This window comes from Marmota flaviventris, chromosome 4 (genome assembly GCF_047511675.1).
Source record: "Marmota flaviventris isolate mMarFla1 chromosome 4, mMarFla1.hap1, whole genome shotgun sequence".
NCBI classification, from domain to species: Eukaryota; Metazoa; Chordata; class Mammalia; order Rodentia; family Sciuridae; genus Marmota; species Marmota flaviventris.
The window spans coordinates 69475867-69492283 of NC_092501.1; the positions used below are offsets into that span (position 1 = coordinate 69475867).

General features: G+C 36.6%; 1 protein-coding gene across 1 annotated transcript in view; it reads right to left on the reverse strand.

Annotated features, from left to right (window-relative positions):
• LOC114103519 (lipase member J) overlaps positions 1–16417 on the reverse strand; it is a 33261-nt gene that overhangs the window by 12594 nt on the left and 4250 nt on the right. Inside the window, 1 exon segment of the mRNA XM_071611717.1 lies at positions 15460–15596. Within this exon segment, the coding sequence (XP_071467818.1) occupies positions 15460–15596 (137 nt within the window).

Consider the following 16417-nt stretch of genomic DNA (forward strand, 5'->3'; position numbering starts at 1 on the left):
ATAAGAAAATTGTGTGTGCGTGTGTGAATATTATTAATATTATTCCACTACATGAAAGAAGGAAATTCTGCCATTGGTAACAGCATAAAAGAACTAGATAGGCATTGTGCTAAATGAAATAGATCAAACAGAAAAAGACAAATACTGTATGATGTTACTTACACATGGAAATCTTTAAAAAACAGTGAATTCATGCGATAAGCAAAAAGAACGGTATTTGCCAGGAGCTGCAGGGTGGAAGAAATGGAGAGATAGGGGTCCAAGGGTACTACCATAAGTTACATATTGAATAAGTTTTGAGGATAAAATGTACCACATTATGGTTATAGTTAATAAAACCTGTACACTTACAATTTGCTAAGAGAACAGATTTTAATCATTCTTTCATAAACAAACAAAAATATAACTATGGGAGGTGGTAGATGTATTAATTAATTTGATGATGGAGTTCATTCACAGATATATATATCAAATCATCACATTTCACACTTCATGTGTGTGTGTGTGTGTATGTAATTGTATTTGTCAATCAGATCTGAATAAAAAAATAAAAATATTTTAAAAAGAAATTATTTGGTTTTGTCTCCATTGTAATCAGGTGCTTGGAACTGGCAAGAGAAAAGTTCTGACAGAACAATTTTCTTTCTTTATTAAATTATTTATTTATTCTCATTTGTTATACATGGTGGCAGAATGCAATTCATTTTATATTACACATATAGAGCACAATTTCAAGTCACTGGTTGTATAAAAAGTATTCTCACACCATTTGTGTCCTTCATACATGTACTTAGGGGAATGATGTCTAACTCATTACACTGTCTTTCCTACCTCTTTGCCCTCTCCTTTCTCCTCCCTCCCCTTTGCCCTATCTAAAGTTCCTCCATTCCGCCCATGCTCCCCTGCCATCACCATTATTAGTCAGCATCGTCATATCAAAGAGAACATTCCACCTTTGGTTTTTCGAGATTGGCTTACTACACTTAGCATTATATTCTCCAACTCCATCCGTTTACCTGAAAATGCCATGATTTTATTCTCTTTTAATGCAGAGTAATGTTCCATTGTGAATATATACCAAAGTTTTCCTATCCATTCATCTACTGAAGGGCATCTAGGTTGGTTCCACAATTTAGTTATTGTGAATTGTGCTGCTATAAACATTAATATGCCTGTGTCCCTATAGTGTGCTGATTTTAAGTCCTTTGGGTATGAACTGAAGAGTGGGATAGCTGAGTCAAATGGTGGTTCTATTCCAAGTTTTCTAAGGAATCTTCATACTGCTTTTCACATTGGCTGCTCCAATTTGCAGTCCCATCAGCAATGTATGAGTGTGTCTTTTCCCCCACATCCTTACCAACACTTATTGTTGTTTATATTCTTGATAGCTGCCATTCTGACTGGAGTGAGGCAAAATCTTAAGAGTAGTTTTAATTTGCATTTCTCTAATTGCTAGAGATGTTAAATATTTTTTATGTTTGTTGATTGATTGTAGAACCTCTTCTGAGAATTGTCTGTTCAGTTCCTTGGCCCATTTATTGATTGGGTTATTTGAGGTTTTTTTGGTGTTAAGGTTTTTGAGTGTTTTATATATCCTAGAGATTAGTGCTCTATCTGATTTGCTTGTGGTAAAGATTTGTTCCCATTCTATAGGCTCTCTATTCATCTCACTGATTGTTTCTTTTTGCTGAGAAGAAGCTTTTTAGTTTGAATCCATCCCATTTATTGATTCTTGATTTTAATTCATGCACCATAGGAGTCTTATTAAGGAAGTTGTGGCCTAATCCAACATGATGGAGATTTGGGACTACTTTTTCTTCTATTAGCTGCAGGGTCTCTGGTCTAATTCCTAGGTCCTTGATCCACTTTGAGTTGAGTTTTGTGCATGGTGAGGAGATAGAGGTTTAATTTCATTTTGTTACATATGGTTTCCAGTTTTCCTAGCACAGTTTGTTGAAGAGGCTATCAGGTGTGTATATATGTGTATATATATATATATATATATATATATATATATATATATATATATATAATCATCACATTTTACACTTCATGTGTGTGTGTGTGTGTGTGTAATTTCCTCTAATGTACATTTTTGGCAACTTTGTCTAATATAAGATAACTGTAATTATGTTGATTAGACTCTGTGTCCTCTGTTCTGTACCATTGATCTAAATGTTTATATTGGGGCCAATACCATGATGTTTTTGTTACTATTGCTCTGTAGTATAGTTTAAGGTCTGGAATAGTAATGCCACCAGCTTTGCTCTTCTTGCTAAGGACTGCTTTGGCTATTCTGAGTCTCTTATTTATCTGGATGAATTTCATGATTGCTTTTTCTATTTCTATGAGGAATGTCATTGGGATTTTGATTGGGATCGCATTGAATCTGCATAGTTATTTTGGTAGTATGGCCATTTTGACAATATTAATTCTGCCTATCCAAGAACAAGGTAGATCTTTCCATCTTCTAAAGTCTTTTTAAATTTCTTTCTTTAGCATATTGTAGTTTTCATTGTAAAGTTCTCTCACCTCTTTCATTAAGTTTATTCCCAAGTTTGATTTTTTTAGGGTATTGTAAATGGGGTGGTTTTCCTAGTTTCTCTTTCAGAGGATTTGTCACTGATATACAGAAATGTCTTTGATTTATGGGTGTTGATTTTATATCCAGCTACTTTGCTGAATTCATTTATTAGTTCTAGAAGATTTCTGGTGGAACTTTTGGGTCTTTTAGGTATAGAATCATATAGTCTGCAAATGGTGATAATTTGAGTTCTTCTTTTCCTATCCATATCCTTTCAATTTCTTTCATCCTGACAGAACAATTTTTATTATTTTTTTATTTGTTCTAATTAGTTATACATGACAGTGGAATGAATTTTGACACATCATACATAAATGGACTATAACTTCTCATTCTTCTGACTGTGCATTATGTATGGGTAATGTAATCATATATGTAAATATGGTAATAATGTCCGATTCACTCTACTATTATTCCTACTCGTATACATCTTCCCCTCCCTTCATTCCCCTATGCCTAATGCAAAGTATCTCTATTTTTACCTATCCCATTTTTTTTGTGAATTAGCTTCCACATATCAGAGAAACATTCAGCCTTTGGTTTTGGGGGATTGGCTTTATTTCGCTAACCATGATATTCTCAAGATCCATTCATTTACTGGAAAATGCCATAATTACATTGTTATTTAAGGCTAATATTTCATTGTGTATATAGATCACATTTTCTTTATCCATTTATCTGTTGAAGGGCATCTAGGTTGGTTCCATAGTTTGGCTATTGTGAACTGAGCTGCTTTAAACATTAATGTGGCTGTGTCCCTGTAGTATACTGATTTTAAGACCTCTGGGTATAAGCTGAGGAGGGGGATAGCTGGGTCCAATGGTGGTTCCATTTCAAGTTCTTGGAGGAATCTCCATACTGCTTTCCACATTTGTTGCACCAATTTGCAGTCCCACCAGCAATGTATGAGTGTACTTTTTAATTTCACATCCTTGCCAACATTTATTGTTGCTTGTATTCTTGATAATTGCCATTCTGACTGGAGTGAAATGAAATCTTAGAGTTGTTTTGATTTGCATTTCTGTAATTGCTAGAGATGTTGAACATTTTTTTCATATATTTGTTAATCAATTTTATTTATTCTTCTGTGAAGTGTCTGTTCAGTTTCTTGGCCCATTTATTGACTGGGTTATTGGGGGGGGGGGGGGGGTTGGTGTTAAATTTTTGAGTTCTTTATATATCCTGGAGATTGAAGCTCTGAGGTGAATATGGTAAAGATTTTCTCCCATTCTGTACACTCTCTCTTCACTTTATTGATTATTTTCTTTGCTGAGAAGATTTGTAGTTTGAATCCATCCCATTCATTGAATCTTGATTATATTCTTGTGCTTTAGGAGTCTTATTGAGGAGGTCAGTTCCTAAGCTGACATGGTGGAGGGCTGGGCCTACATTTTCTTCTAGTAGGCACAGAGTCTGTGATCTAATTCCTAGGGCATTGATCCACTTTGAGTTGAGTTTGGTATAGGGTGAGAGATTGAGGTTAAATTTTATTCTACTATAGATGGATTTCCGATTTTCCAGCACCATTTGTTCAAGAGGCTATCTTTTCTCCAATGCATGTTTTTGGTGCCTTTGTCTAGTGTGAGATAACTATATTTATGTTACCTTTGGTGTGCATATCTGTTTTGGTGTCAGTACCATGCTGTTTTTGTTACTATGGCTCTGTAGTATTGTTTAAGGTGTGGTATTGTAATGTGTCCTACTTCACTCTTCTTGTTAAGGATTGCTTTGGCTATTCTTGGTCTCTTAAGGAATCTTAAGCTCTTTTCCAAGTGAATTTAATGATTGCTTGCTTTTTCTAGTCCTAGGAAGAATGTGATTAGGATTTTAATAGAAATTGCATTAAATCTGTATAACTCTTGGTAGTATGGCTCTTTTAACAATATTAATTCTTCCTATCCAAGAGCATGAGAGATCTTTCCATCTTCTAAGGTCTTCTTTAATTTCTTTCTTTAGTGTTCAGTAGTTTTCATTGTATAGGTCTTTCGCCTCTTTGTCAGATCGATTCCCATGTATTTTATTTTATTTTTTGGGCTATTGTTAATGGGGTAGTTTTCCCAATTTCTCTTTCAGTGCATTCATCACTGACATATAAGAATACATTTTATTTATGGATGTTGACTTTATATTCTGCTACATTGCTGAATTCATTTATGAGTTCTGGAAATTTTCTGGTGGAATTTTTTGGGTCTTCTAAATGTAGAATCATGTCATCAGCAAATAGTGACAGTTTTAGTTCTTCTTTTCCTATTTATATCCCTTTAATGTCTCTTGTCTAATTGCTCTGGCTAGAGTTTCCAGGACTATGTTGAATAGAAGTGGTGATAGAGGGCATTCTTGTCTTGTTTCAGTTTTTAGAGGGAATGCTTCCAACTTTTCTCCATTTAGAATAATGTTGGCCTTGGATTTTAGCATAGAAAGCTTTTAAAATGTGGAGGTATGTTCCTACTATCCCTAGTTTTCCAAGTATTGTGAACATGAAAGGATGCTGTATTTTGTCAAATGCTTTTTTCCTGACAGAACAATTTAAAGTGGCCTAAACAGAATTTTTTAACAGAAACATTCTAGAATTTAAACTCTTGGGTTTTTATTGTGTCCTCTAATTTTTAAATTATTCTCTATGCTTGAAATAAACTTCACTGTAATATTTGGTTTCCGGGAAGATACATCCCAGATATACCTTCCATCATGGACCATTACTATTTACATTAATATAGGTCAGAGCATACTGCCCAGTTCACCTTTCTAATGCCTATCCTTGAACAATCCAAGATGTCCACCAGAGTCTCTATCAGAAAGCTAAGAAGGAATCTATCCCTACAAAGGAACCCAAATTATAATCATACACCTTAATGACTGCACTCAGGAATCTTAAAAGCTCACTTTTCTTATAAGAGTTAGTTGTCTGGGGGATGGGGCAGGGGATTGGTAAACTATTATCAAAGACATAACAACTGGGCAAAGTAAAAATTCTGTTTTTTTTTTTGGGGGGGGGGGTGTGGGTGGGTACCAGGGATTGAACTCAGGGGCCCTCAATCACTGAGCCACATCCCCAGCCCAATTTTGTATTTTATTTAGAGGCAGGGTCTCATTGAGTTTTTTAGTGCCCCACCATTGCTGAGGCAGTTTTGTACTCATGATCCTCCTGCCTCAGCCTCCTGAGCCACCAGGATTACAGATGTGAGCCATCATGCCCAGCATAAACATTCAGTTTTTGATGATACATTTTCCAGGTTATATTTGTGAGAGTTTTCACAACCTGTTCTTTAAATCATGGATTGCTGTCAAATCTCTTTGGTTGGTTTCCCATATCAGTGACATTGGGCTGACTCCACTCACTGCCTCTTTACAAGCTACAAGATTCTCTTTGGGTTTTTCATGTTGACACCAGGAATGAAATTACAAAACATATCCTATTTTTCTTGCAAATCTTGACAGGCTCAAGAGGACCAATTCAAGATTAACTACACTATAACTCTTACTATTCTTGCTCTATATGTGTGAAGTTTGTTCATTTCTAGATACAGTTACAGAAAACTTAGGATGCAGCTGTATTATACTCTATAACACTATCAACTTCTGTCTCAGAAGGGGCACGCACAAATTTGAAGGCTAGAAATCCAGAGTATAGGCTTCTCAATAATTCACAGAAAAAGAGTTCTGAGGTGCAACTGTGGGAGGCCATCCTCGCATGTGATTTGAGCTACCTCCCTGGCTGGGTGAGAGGTGATTAGACACAGCTGTGTTAGAGCTTTTCCACCCTTTCCCAGGTCCGAAGGCTTGTCTGTGCAGAGGTGTGTCTGGCCACTGCCCCGAAGACCCAATCGTTGCCCCTGACCTTGGGATGCTGCCCCCTTAACCTTTGGATGGGATTTTCCCTGGAAGTTTTTGTTCCCCAATAAAAGTCCACTCCCTGGCGTGTTCTCTCTCTCTCCCTAGTCTCTTCTATAAACCTCACTACTGCATTAGGTGGCTGGAGGCAGGAGCTAGGAGGAGCTGTCCGGGAGCTGGTATTAAAGGTAATTAGAGTCTTGTCTCTTTAATTTAAAACTCCCTAGCAATTACTGATGAATCGTACCTTCTTTCATGAAGCCAGCGCTGGTCGGGTGGCAGATGCAACAATATAACTTCTTAAAATATAGCACTGGTCAAATATAATACCCCAAAATACCAAATGAATGGATAAGACAAGCAAGAATAAGAATTATATTTATTATTTTTCCAAGCTCTTCATAGTAGGTACATAATAATGGTAGATAGAAGAATATGAGAGAAGTTATGAAAGTCATTCTGTTTATCTTCTATGGTGCAAAGCACATTTTTCACACCTTCATCAGCTAAAGGGGCAAGAACTGACTTCATCTTTTATATTGTAAAACATTTCTTTTTTTATTTCTGTAATTGTATATATAGCTTTCTAAGACTAGGATAAGACATTCTTGAGGTCAAATCATATTAATATGACCTTGTACCATGAACATGTATTTGAGAATTAAGAGAGTACCTCTATTTTTTTTGACTGTGTGAATAGGTTCTCATTAAAAAGTCCTTAAAAGTCCTCAATAAAAGAACCAACCTCCTTTCAAATGCCACAATTACTTCTACCAAATCAGGATTTTTAATTTAATATCATGAAAATGTCTGGGAGAGAATGCCTGCCACTCCAAGAGTATTGATGAATGTTAGAAGCTTAAAGATAATTAGCAGGTGCTAATTTCATTCATGAAAAGATCAACAGGGAAGTGGAAGACGATACAAGAGGAGGAGTTATAGAAAATAGGTAAATAGAGGAGAGCCTAAATATTAAAAGTCTCAGGAAACTAATGCCCAGTAGTAAAAGCTACTAAGTTACCCATCATAGCAGCTGCTCTCTAGTCTTCACTGAGAGCAAGACAAATATGTAAGCAAAATAATCCCATCAGAGATGGCGGCAAATGGAGTGCATCACTCCCGTGTACCACGTCACTGAGCGGGTGAATGATGAGTTAGAATGGCCAAAAGCTATCTTGTTAGGAATTTCCAGCAAAATTGGGGTGCACCGAAACCTAGAGGAAGGATTTCCATCGCCCGAGGATCAGTTACTGGGGCTCAACCACGAGTGAACTGTCCGCCCGGAGATTCAAGCTGTTTATTCAGTGGCCTGCTCCGCTGCTAGAGACTGCGGCGCGCTGGGAAACGGCGTCCCTAGAAATGGCGAGCTAGCAACGCAGAGAAACGGTGAGCTAGCAACGCAGAGAAACGGTGCTGCAGATTTTGTGGGCTCCTGCTGGCTGTGCCCTCACTATGCTCCGGGCTGAGTTCTGGGTTTGAGATGGGGGAAGGAAGCGGTCCAGTTCTGTCCTCCACACCGGGCAGCCCACCGAGGAAGCCAGCGGCCACCATCTTGGAGAGCTGACGTCACCATCGCCAGTTTTCGACAGATTGCAGCTCATTTAGCGATAGAAGAGGTCTGTGTCACTTAGACCATCTCCCATACAGCGGGGAAATCACATAAAACCTCTCCCTGGCTTTCCGGGGGCGTGATTAACAGAGTGAACATGAATAGATGCGTGGGGAAAGGTAAAGGCACCTGACCTCCAACTCCCCCCTCCCACCAGCGGTGAAAATGAAACCCGTAGCGCCAGCTCTCAGAGGAGGGGCTAGCAGAGGGAATCAAAACAATAGGGGCCGGTTTCCAATAGCCACGCTACACATCCAGGAAACTGCAGGCTCAGAGTGTAGCTTGAACTGCCGAGAGGTATCACACTGGGAAAGGCCTGGCTGACAGGAGAAGCCAGGGGACTAGAAACCAGGAAAAAAACTAAGCTAACAGGTTTTGAGAGACACCAGAGGGGGAGTAGGGAGCGGCCTCACACGGATTGTTTCCTACAGCCGGAGGGCAAAATCTTGGCCCTGAAGGCACAGCACCACCTACTGGAAGCGAACAAAATAGAAGCCTAACAGTGTCCCTTTTTTCTTTTTTAATTTTTTTTTTAATTTTAATTTTTTTTCTTTTCTATAATTATATTATTTTTTTAAATGTAATTTTTATTTTACTGCATTTTATTATTATTTTTTATTATCATTTCTTTTTCTTTTCTATTCTTTTCTCTTTCTTTTCTCTCTCCCTCTCTCTTTCTTGGTTTGCTTCCTTACCTTTTCCCCATCTTTCCTCTTAAGCATGACCACCCAGATTACATACAACTTACTAAATGCAAATAGATGAATACTACGAATCAGTCCATAGTCCACCTAAGCCCTTAACTACTCCCAAGTACTCCTATCTATTCTCTTGTTAATATCCGCCTGCATTTGAGCAACCCCCCAAAGAAGCTAACATATACTAACCTCCATACCATCAAATCGCCCGACCTCAACATAAAATCCTAAGTTCAAACCTCAATTCTATACATGACATCAAATTCTGTAGGCCTTTAATGGAAATAATGAATTTACCTTAAATCACAATTAAATCCAACATCTCTAAACATTGTCTCCCAACACAAAGGAGAGATATTGGAACTATAAAAACCAAAACAAATTTAAAGAAGAAAACAGAAACACAGCAGTCAAACAGAGTTGGAAAGTAACATGAGCACCATGAAAAAACAAGGGAAAAAAGGATTACAAACAATGCAGGACAACTTAAATTCACAGGAGAACCTAGAGGCATCAGAAAATGGACAGAGAAAGAACTCAAGGCATACCTAACTCAGATGGAACGGAATCTTAGAGAAGACATTAGACAGCAAGTCCAAACAATGAAAGTATACTTTGAAAACGAATTAAATAGGCAAATTCAAATGGCAAAAAACGAGTTCTACCAGGAGATAGAGATTTAAAAAAAATCAAACAGTAATCCTAAAAATGCAGGAAACCATAACCAAATTAAAAACTCAAACGAGAATATTACAAATAGACTAGATCAAATAGAAGTCAGAACATCAGATAATGAAGACAAAGTTTATCAACTTGAAAAGAATATAGTCAACACAGAAAGGATGCTAAGAAATCACCAGCAAGCTATCCAAGAGATATGGGATGTCATAAAAAAAACCAAACTTGAGAGTCATTGGGATAGAAGAAGGTATAGAGGTTCAAACCAAAGGAATGAACAATCTACTGAATGAAATAATCCTAGAAAACTTCCCAGATATGAAAGATGGAATGGATTGCCAAATCCTGGAAGCCTACAGTACCCCAAACATACAAAACTGTAATAGACCAACTCCAAGACACATAATTATGAAGATATCCAACATACAGAACAAGGAGAGAATATTAAAAGCTATGAGAGAAAGAAGGCAGATTACATTCAGGGGTAAACCAATTAGGTTAACGGCTGATTTTTCATCACAGACGTTGAAAGCAAGAAGATCCTGGAACAATGTATTTCAAACGCTGAAAAATAATGGATTCCAACCAAGAATACTGTATCCAGCAAAATTAAGCTTCAGATTTGACAATGAAATTAAAATATTTCATGATAAACAAAAGTTAAAAGAATTTGCAGCCAGAAAACCAGCACTGCAAGGCATTTTGAGCAAAACACTACAAGAAGAGGAATTGAAAAACAGCACCCCAAACTAACAGTGGGAGGTAACTCAGTAAAGGGAAGAAAAAAAATAACCAAAAAGGAAAAACGAGCCATATTAAAATAAATAAATAAATAAGCATGACTGGAAGCACAAACAATATATCAATAGTAACCTTAAACGTTAATGGCTTAAATTCACCAATCAAGAGACAAAGGCTAGTAACCTGGATTAAAAAAACCAAATCCAACAATATGCTGCTTTCAGGAGACTCATATGATAGGAAAAGACATACACAGGTTGAAAATGAAAGGTTGGGAAAAATCATACCACTCACATGGTCCTCGGAAGCAAGCAGGAGTGGCCATACTCATATCGAATAAAATCAACTTCAAACCTAAGTTAATCAAAAGGGATAAAGAAGGACACTATATACTATTCAAAGGAACCATCCACCAACAAGACATAACAATTATCAATATGTATGCACCAAACAATGGTGCTGCAACGTTCATAAAACAAACTCTCCTCAAGTTCAAGAGTCAAATAGACCACAACACAATAATTATGGGTGACTTCAATACACCACTCTCTCCATTGGACAGATCCACCAGACAAAAGCTGAATAAAGAAACTATAGAACTCAATAACACAATCAATAACCTACACTTAACCGACATATATAGAATATATCAACCATCATCAAGTGGATACACGTTCTTCTCCGTAGCATATGCATCCTTCTCAAAGATAGACCATATATTATACCATAGGGCAACTCTTAGTAAATATAAAGGTGTGGAGATAATACCATACATCTTATCTGATCATAATGGAATGAAACTGGAAATCAATGATAAAAGAAGGAAGGAAAAATCCTGCATCACCTGGAAAATGAACAATATGTTCCTGAATGATCAATGGGTTACAGAAGACATAAAGGAGGAAATCAAAAAATTCTTAGAGATAAATGAAAATACAGACACAACATATCGGAATCTATGGGACACAATGAAAGCAGTTTTAAGAGGGAAATTCGTTGCCTGGAGTTCATTCCTCAATAAATGAAAAAACCAACAAATAAATGAACTCACACTTCATCTCAAAACCCTAGAAAAGGAAGAGCAAAACAACAGCAAATGTAGCAGAAGGCAAGAAATAATTAAAATCAGAGCGGAAATCAACAAAATTGAAACAAAAAAAAATGATAAAACTAAAAGTTGGTTCTTCGAAAAAATAAATAAGATTGACAGACCCTTAGCCATGCTAACGAAGAGAAGAGAGAGAACTCAAATTACTAACAAATGGGATGAAAAAGGCAATATCACAATGGACACTACAGAAATACAGAAGATAATTAGAAATTATTTTGAAACCCTATATTCCAATAAAATAGAAGATAGTGAAGATATCGATAAATTTCTTAAGTCATATGATTTGCCCAGATTGAGTCAGGAAGATACACACAATTTAAACAGACCAATAACAAAGGAGGAAATAGAAGAAGCCATCAAAAGACTACCAACCAAGAAAAGCCCTGGACCGGATGGATATACAGCGGAGTTTTACAAAACCTTCAAAGAAGAATTAATACCAATACTTTTCAAGCTATTTCAAGAAATAGAAAAAGAAGGAGATCTTCCAAATTCATTCTATGAGGCCAACATCACCCTGATCCCGAAACCAGACAAAGACACTTCAAAGAAAGAAAACTACAGACCAATATCTCTAATGAACTTAGATGCAAAAATCCTGAATAAAATCCTGGCTAATCGAATACAAAAGCATATCAAAAAAATTGTGCACCATGATCAAGTAGGATTCATCCCTGGGATGCAAGGCTGGTTCAATATACGGAAATCAATAAATGTTATTCACCACATCCATAGACTTAACGATAAGAACCACATAATCATCTCAATAGATGCAGAAAAAGCATTCGACAAAGTACAACATCCCTTTATGTTCAAAACACTAGAAAAACTAGGGATAACGGGAACTTACCTCAACATCATAAAAACTATATATGCTAAGCCTCAGGCTAGCATCATTCTGAATGGAGAAAAACTGAAGGCATTCCCTCTAAAATCTGGAACAAGACAGGGATGTCCTCTCTCACCACTTCTATTCAATTTAGTTCTTGAAATACTAGCCAGAGCAATTAGACAGACAAAAGAAATAAAAGGCATAAAAATAGGAAAAGAAGAATTTAACTTATCACTATTTGTGGACGATATGATACTATATCTAACAGACCCAAAAAGGTCTACAAAGAAACTACTAGAGTTAATAAATGAATTCAGCAAAGTGGCAGGATATAAAATCAACACACACAAATCAAAGGCATTCCTGTATATCAGCGACAAATCTTCTGAAATGGAAATGAGGACAACCACCGCATTCACAATCTCCTCAAAAAAAATAAAATACTTGGGAATCAACCTAACAAAAGAGGTGAAAGATCTGAACAAGGAAAACTACTACAGACCCCTAAAGAGAGAAATAGAAGAAGACCTTAGAAGATGGAAAAATATACCCTGTTCATGGATAGGCAGAACTAACATCATCAAAATGGCAATATTACCCAAAGTTCTCTATAGGTTTAATGCAATGCCAATCAAAATCCCAAGGGCATTTCTTGTAGAAATAGATAAAGCAATTATGAAATTCATATGGAAAAACAAAAGACCCAGAATAGCAAAAGCAATTCTAAGCAGGAAGTGTGAGTCAGGCGGTATAGCAATACCAGGTTTCGAACTATACTACATAGCAATAGTAACAAAAACAGCATGGTACTGGTACCAAAACAGGCGGGTGGACCAATGGTAAAGAATAGAGGACACAGAGACCAATCCACAAAATTACAACTTTCTTATATTTGATAAAGGGGCTAAAAGTATGCAATGGAGGAAGGATAGCATCTTCAACAAATGGTGCTGGGAAAACTGGAAATCCATATGCAACAAAATGAAACTGAATCCCTTTCTCTCGCCATGCACAAAAGTTAACTCAAAATGGATCAAAGAGCTTGATATCAAATCAGAGACTCTGCGTCTGATAGAAGAAAAAGTTGGCTCCGATCTACATATTGTTTGGTCGGGCTCCAAATTCCTTAATAGGACACCCATAGCACAAGAGTTAATAACTAGAATCAACAAATGGGACTTACTCAAACTAAAAAGTTTTTTCTGAGCAAGAGAAACAATAAGAGAGGTAAATAGGGAGTCTACATCATGGGAACAAATTTTTACTCCTCACACTTCATATAGAGCCCTAATATCCAGAGTATACAAAGAACTAAAAAAATTAAACAATAAGAAAACAAATAACCCAATCAACAAATGGGCCAAAGACCTGAACAGACACTTCTCAGAGGAGGACATACAATCAATCAACAAGTACATGAAAAAATGCTCACCATCTCTAGCAGTCAGAAAAATGCAAATCAAAACCACCCTAACATACCATCTCACTCCAGTAAGACTGGCAGCCATTATGAAGTCAAACAACAACAAGTGCTGGCGAGGATATGGGGAAAAGGGTACTCTTGTACATTGTGGGTGTGACTGCAAATTGGTGCAGCCAATTTGGAAAGCAGTATGGAGATTCCTGGGAAAGCTGGGAATGGAACCACCATTTGACCCAGCTATTGCCCTTCTCGGACTATTCCCTGAAGACCTTAAAAGAGCATACTACAGGGATACTGCCACATCGATATTCATAGCAGCACAATTCACAATAGCTAGACTGTGGAACCAACCCAGATGCCCTTCAATAGATGAATGGATAAAAAAATGTGGCATTTATACACAATGGAGTATTACGCAGCACTAAAAAATGACAAAATCATGGAATTTGCAGGGAAATGGATGGCATTAGAGCAGATTATGCTAAGTGAAGCTAGCCAATCCCTAAAAAACAAATGCCAAATATCTTCTTTGATATAATGAGAGCAACTAAGAACAGAGCAGGGAGGAAGGGCAAGAGGAAAAGATTAACATTAAACAGAGACATGAGGTGGGAGGGAAAGGGAGAGAAAAGGGAAATTGCATGGAAATGGAAGGAGACCCTCATTGTTATACAAAATTACATATAAGAGGTTGTGAGGGGAATGGGGAAAAAAAGGAGAGAAATGAATTATAGTAGATGGGGTAGAGAGAGAAAATGGGAGGGGAGGGGAGGGGGGATAGTAGAGGATAGGAAAGGTAGCAGAATACAACAGTTACTAATATGGCATTATGTGAAAATGTGGATGTGTAACCGATGTGATTCTGCAATCTGTATTTGGGGTAAAAATGGGAGTTCATAACCCACTTGAATCTAATGTATGTAATATGATATGTCAAGAGCTTTGTAATGTTTTGAACAACCAATAAAAAAACAAAAATAAAATTTAAAAAAAATAATCCCATCACACTAATGCAAATTAATTACATACTATCCAAATCAGATAGGCTAAGACTCTAACTACTAGTATGCATAGATTAATCATGAAAGGACACACAAAGGCTCAACAATAAGGACCCTGAGCTCCTTTCCAAAACTGGCAAAAATATATTTTAAATACAGTTTGTTCTCACCATATTTATATTGTTTGTATCATATGAAAATATCATATACCAGGTCCTGAAACAAATCTTATTAAAAACTTGTTACGGACACAACTTTGAACCAACAAATTCGTTAAATGAGGTTTTAGGTAAGAAGTCTTCATGGCCAGATAAATTCTGTAAAATAAACTTACTTTATTCACATTTGAAAGACCACAATATTTATTAAAAATGATATGGTGAGTTCCTATATACACAAAGAAATTATCTTATAGTAGTTTAACAATTTTTAATTAAACAAAACACTTTCTTTAATTAAGGAAGCAGGATTTAAAGATTGTTTCACCACTGGGTTTCCTCTCACAATAAAATATCTAAACGTATAACTGTTGGGAATCTCCCTGGCTCCAAAGACTAACTTCCCGATTCCCCAAGATGAGCCGTCCAATGGTGAGCCCTGCTGGTTCACATGATCCTTACCCACCAATTAGAACGCACCCCAAGCCAGCTGCCAAAAAACCATTAAATTGTTAAACTATTTCAACTGTCAAACCACCCCTGGCTCTATAAATATGCAGAGCTGCCTCAATAAACGGGCATTTTTTCTCCGACGGCAAGCCTTGATTGTTCTTTCAATAACAAGTAATATTCTATTCCTTTATAGAAGCAAAGGCAAAAATCCAATATAAATTAAACAAAAACCCAATTCATACATGTGACTATGCAAACATAATCAAGACTTCTTATTTTGGAAGCACAGAATCATCATCACTTTGGGTTATCTACAATACAAAAGAAAGGCAGAACATACCTTGATTATTGACTTTAATTTGTGTGCCATTTTAATTAGAGGGCATTTTGTGTGTTTAATTGAAAAAGCTGGTGCTAAGGCAAAAAATATTTTTATCCTTTCAGCTATCTTTGGTATTGTAGAAAATGTTATGAAAGCTGAAAGGAAATATGACATAAATTAGCAAGATATTCTGAAGCAGTTATTAGTGGCATATAAAAATGACAGCATAAAAAGTAATAGTGGATTCAAAAATGGCCTCTGAACAATTCATTTCTTAATTCACTTTACCATTTTTTGATAATTGAGCATGTGACATTATATTAATCACTGCTGTTTATAATCACTGCTCTAGTTATTAGAGTTTTGAAGTAATCATAAAGGATGATTATTGAATATGAAAGGGGAAAAAAAGAATAATGAGGCCTGAAAGAAAGAAATAGAAAGGAAAGCCATACAACGATGACTTTCTTCTCTCCCAAGATAAATCCTTCCCAGACACTGGCCACAGGCAGGGAGAAAGTGTCTCATCCAACCTAGAAGTGGCAATCTCTAGGAAACACTAATCTCTTTCAAGACAACTCCTCTCCAGGTGCTGTCCACTAACCCCAACTCAAGGACTCAAATTCCTGAGTGCCCAGACTCACCTGCTCACTAAATCGCCCACAACCTATATAAACCCAGTACCCTCTATTATTTGGGGTCAGTCTCATTTTCCACCAGGAAAGTGGATTCCACAGTGTCACTTCATCCCTATTTCCCCTATTCCTGTGTGAAACTTTGTTCCTGAATAAATAACCTGTGCTGATTTGTGAAGTTTGCATTTGTCCTGATATTTTTTGCTAACAATGATAATTTTGTAATAAAGCAGATTGCAACAGTATAGTTTAAAAATCTAAAACAATTATATTGAATAAAATTAGTAATATGGAACATTTGTATAACTATCTATGATGTAAGTGGAATAAGTAAAATTTTC